Here is a 4,421-nt window from a genome sequence, read left to right as displayed (position 1 = left end):
GCATTTTGGTTATTCAGAAGAAGTTGTTTAATGTTTTTCACATATTTGACCCCTGTGACCTTGAATATAGGTGAAGGTCATTCATTTTTATGCAAACTTGATAGCCCTTTACCCCAGCATGCTACTGACCAAATATCATCACCCTGGGCATTTTGGTTATTGAGAAGAAGTTGTTTAATGTTTTTCACATATTTGACCCCTGTGACCTTGAATATAGGTGAAGGTCATTCATTTTTATACAAACTTGATAGCCCTTTACCCCAGCATGCTACTGGCCAAATATCATCACCCTGGGCGTTTTTGTTATTGAGAAGAAGTTGTTTAACGTTTTTAACATTTTTTACCCCTGTGACCTTGAATATGGGTGAAGGTCATTCATTTGAACAAACTTGGTAGCCCTTCACCCAAGCATGCTACTGACCAAATATCATCTCCCTGGGCAGTTTGGTTATCGAGAAGAAGATGTTTAAAGTTTTTAACATATTTGACCCCAGTGACCTTGAAAATGGGTGAAGGTCATTAATTTTAACAATCTATGTAGCCCTTCATCCCAGTTTGCTTCTGGCCAAATATCATCACCATAGGCCTTTCGGTTATTAAGAAGAAGTCGTTTAAAATAAAATATTGACGCCGGACGCCGGACGGACGGACGGACGGACCGACGACGGACGCGGCACCACGGCATACGCTCACTTGGCACTTCGTGCCAGGTGAGTTTAAAACTAAGGAAAAGTATTCTCAAAACACTGTTGAGAACCTTTTTTCAGCTATAAAGATAATTCACCAAACATTTCAATTAAATATTATTTTGTTTGACTAAGGTTTAGCATTGATGTCTTATAAATTGTGCATATTTTATGATTACATACTTTATTGTTTAAATAGGGGTTGAACAAAACACGTACACAATCATCCTTTTTCCATAGGTAACAGAATGTCAAGTTAAGTAGGGTTTCCCACCTAAGACAGTACTGTAACAAAAGGAGGCCTATACTGTTGACTGGTTAATTCGCGGCAGGGTTATTTTCGTGCTTTCCGTGGATGGATTCAACCGCGAATTCAATAATGTAGCGATAATTTCCAGCTCCATCAGTAATATAGAGTATAACAGACAGTTCTCTTTACTGACAAATATCACCATGAATTTAAACATAACAGAGTATTAAAGTTGCATTCCTGAAACAGGATAATGACGGCGGACTGTTAAAATAATGATACAGATACACAAAATAAAAACCTCCCTGTCTGCTCTTGCAAAGGCAGCATCTGCCTCAGATTATTTCTTTGACTGGTTTAAAATTTCGGAGCATATTTGTTGCTCGGCCAACCACACAAAGGAAACTAATCGGTAGGCCTACATAAACACGTTTACTTTGTAATCGGGTAAAAACGTACGCTCAGGGCACTTTTTTCGAGTCAGTTTCGACCAATCAAACATATGTCCGCAGTGTGACAAGTCTATTAAGGTCACATTTATTGTTATTCGTCACATATGAATACATTCTATTGACGAGCCCATATACCTGTCGGTGTAGACGCGTCACATGATAGTCACGTGATAGCACAAGAAATTCTGCACTGAGCGAATATAAATTTTCCTGATGAAACGCGAAATTTACACTACGCGAATGCTAAGCTGTATACAGTATATTCTCAATTGGATTGTAATAAGAAATTTGATACATGTCAGATGGAAATGTTGTCATTTCCAGTTTATAAACTGGTTTGTTAAATGAGGAATAAACATGCAAGTGCTTCAACGTATGTTCAGGATTTGGACAAGGTTTCGTTCTTTCCCTTGTTTACTACTATTCTCGTTTGTTTGGACTAATATCAAACTAAAATCAATTACAGATATACCTGGAAAACACTCTGGATAGGACACACATTCATGGTTGTATTGTTGTGATGAGGTGTTATCAGCGAGAAATGTTCCCTGTGCGCACCGTACACATGTGTCGTTCCCGCCATCAAAGTCGCATGATCTGACGTAATGGTCTGGAATACAGAAAAAAAAGATATAAGTACTTCGAGAATATATATGAGCAGAAAAAGATCACACAGAAAAACATCTATTAGTTCTAAAAACAGCGTAAACATCTACAGAATATACAAAATATACAAAAGCGTCAATACATCAACACAAAAGGACAAAATATACCACAGTCAACACATAAAGATAAAATATACAACAGGATCAACCCAAAAGGACAAAATATACCACAGTCAACACCTACAGATAAAATATACCACAGTCAACACATAAAGATAAAATATACAACAGGGTCAACACAAAAGGACATAATATACCACAGTCAACACCTACAGATAAAATATACCACAGTCAACACATAAAGATAAAATATACAACAGGATCAACCCAAAAGGACAAAATATACCACAGTCAACACCTGCAGATAAAATATACCACAGTCAACACATAAAGATAAGATATACACCAGGATCAACCCAAAAGGACATAATATACCACTGTCAACACATAAAGATAAAATAAACAACAGGATCAACCCAAAAGGACAAAATATACCACAGTCAACACCTACAGATAAAATTTACAACAGGGTCAACAAAAAAGGACAAAATATACCACAGTCAACACATGAAGATAAGATATACAACAGGATCAACCCAAAAGGACATAATATACCACTGTCAACACATAAAGATAAAATAAACATCAGGATCAACCCAAAAGGACAAAATATACCACAGTCAACACATAAAGGTAAGATAAACAACAGGATCAACCCAAAAGGACAAAATATACCACAGTCAACACCTACAGATAAAATATACCACAGTCAACACATAAAGATAAAATATACAACAGGGTCAACACAAAAGGACATAATATACCACAGTCAACACCTACAGATAAAATTTACAACAGGGTCAACAAAAAAGGACAAAATATACCACAGTCAACACATAAATGTAAGATAAACAACAGGATCAACCCGAAAGGACAAAATATACCACAGTCAACACATAAAGATTCGATAAACAACAGGATCAACCCAAAAGGACAAAATATACCACAGTCAACACCTACAGATAAAATTTACAACAGGGTCAACAAAAAAGGACAAAATATACCACAGTCAACACATAAAGATTCGATAAACAACAGGATCAACCCAAAAGGACAAAATATACCACGGTCAACACATAAATGTAAGATAAACAACAGGATCAACCAAAAAGGACAAAATATACCACAGTCAACACATAAAGTTAAGATATACAACAGGATCAACACAAAAGGACAAAATATACCACAGTCAACACATGAAGATAAGATATACAACAGGATCAACCCAAAAGGACATAATATACCACTGTCAACACATAAAGATAAAATAAACATCAGGATCAACCCAAAAGGACAAAATATACCACGGTCAACACATAAATGTAAGATAAACAACAGGATCAACCCGAAAGGACAAAATATACCACAGTCAACACATAAATGTAAGATAAACAACAGGATCAACCCGAAAGGACAAAATATACCACAGTCAACACATAAATGTAAGATAAACAACAGGATCAACCCGAAAGGACAAAATATACCACAGTCAACACATAAATGTAAGATAAACAACAGGATCAACCCGAAAGGACAAAATATACCACAGTCAACACATAAATGTAAGATAAACAACAGGATCAACACAAAAGGACAAAATATACCACTGTCAACACATAGAGATAAAATATACAACAGGGTCAACACACAAGTACGAAATAAAACATTGCGTTAATAAAGAAGGACAAATTATATTACACGGTCAAAACACGAGGAGAAAATATACAACAGCGTCAACTCACAAATATAGAATATACCACAGCGTCTACTTATCAATATAGAATATACCACAGCGTCAACTCACAAATATAGAATATACCACAGCGACAACTCACACATATAGAATATACCACAGCGTTAACAGAGACAAAATATACTTATGTCAACAGAAAAAGGTNAGACAGAATAAAGTAGTGTCAACAGAAAAAGGACAATATGTACCAGAGCGCCAACAAACGAAAACGAAATATACTAGTGTCAACAAAGACAAAATGTGATACAGTCAACAAGCGCACACAAAATATAAGAAAGTGTTCTCATATTAGAACAAAATCATAGCTTAAATTCGACATAAAAAGAAAAACCAGGGGTTCAGGAAAGGAATTAATATTGAACCCCCGTCAGCTTGCATTGCTTCGTTCCCTTCAGTAATCTCACTCTTCTGTTAAGTGCCTTTACTTAGAGTAAGTATGACACAAGTTTAAGCTAATAATATATCTCCATACACTACATATCATCAAACAAGATGCATGCCGGTAATAATATTCAACACTTGTTATGAATTAATTGAAACTGTCACAAGGAAATG

The 4,421-nt window shown here is 35.7% G+C and overlaps 1 protein-coding gene across 1 annotated transcript in view; it reads right to left on the bottom strand.

Moving 5' to 3' along the window:
• The window catches only part of LOC110450636, a gene marked incomplete at its 5' end in the record, with an annotated part of 11,433 nt that extends 9,406 nt beyond the window's left edge, over window positions 1-2,027 (bottom strand). The window contains one exon of the mRNA XM_021498255.1: window positions 1,861-2,027. Within this exon, the coding sequence (XP_021353930.1) occupies window positions 1,861-2,027 (167 nt within the window). The remainder of the gene's footprint in view (window positions 1-1,860) is intronic.
• Between the last annotated feature and the right edge of the window lie 2,394 nt (window positions 2,028-4,421).

This window comes from Mizuhopecten yessoensis, unplaced genomic scaffold, assembly GCF_002113885.1.
Source record: "Mizuhopecten yessoensis strain PY_sf001 unplaced genomic scaffold, ASM211388v2 scaffold5397, whole genome shotgun sequence".
NCBI classification, from domain to species: domain Eukaryota; kingdom Metazoa; phylum Mollusca; class Bivalvia; order Pectinida; family Pectinidae; genus Mizuhopecten; species Mizuhopecten yessoensis.
Note: the sequence above shows the minus strand (reverse complement) of the source record. Positions and strands in the feature narration are given on the sequence as shown.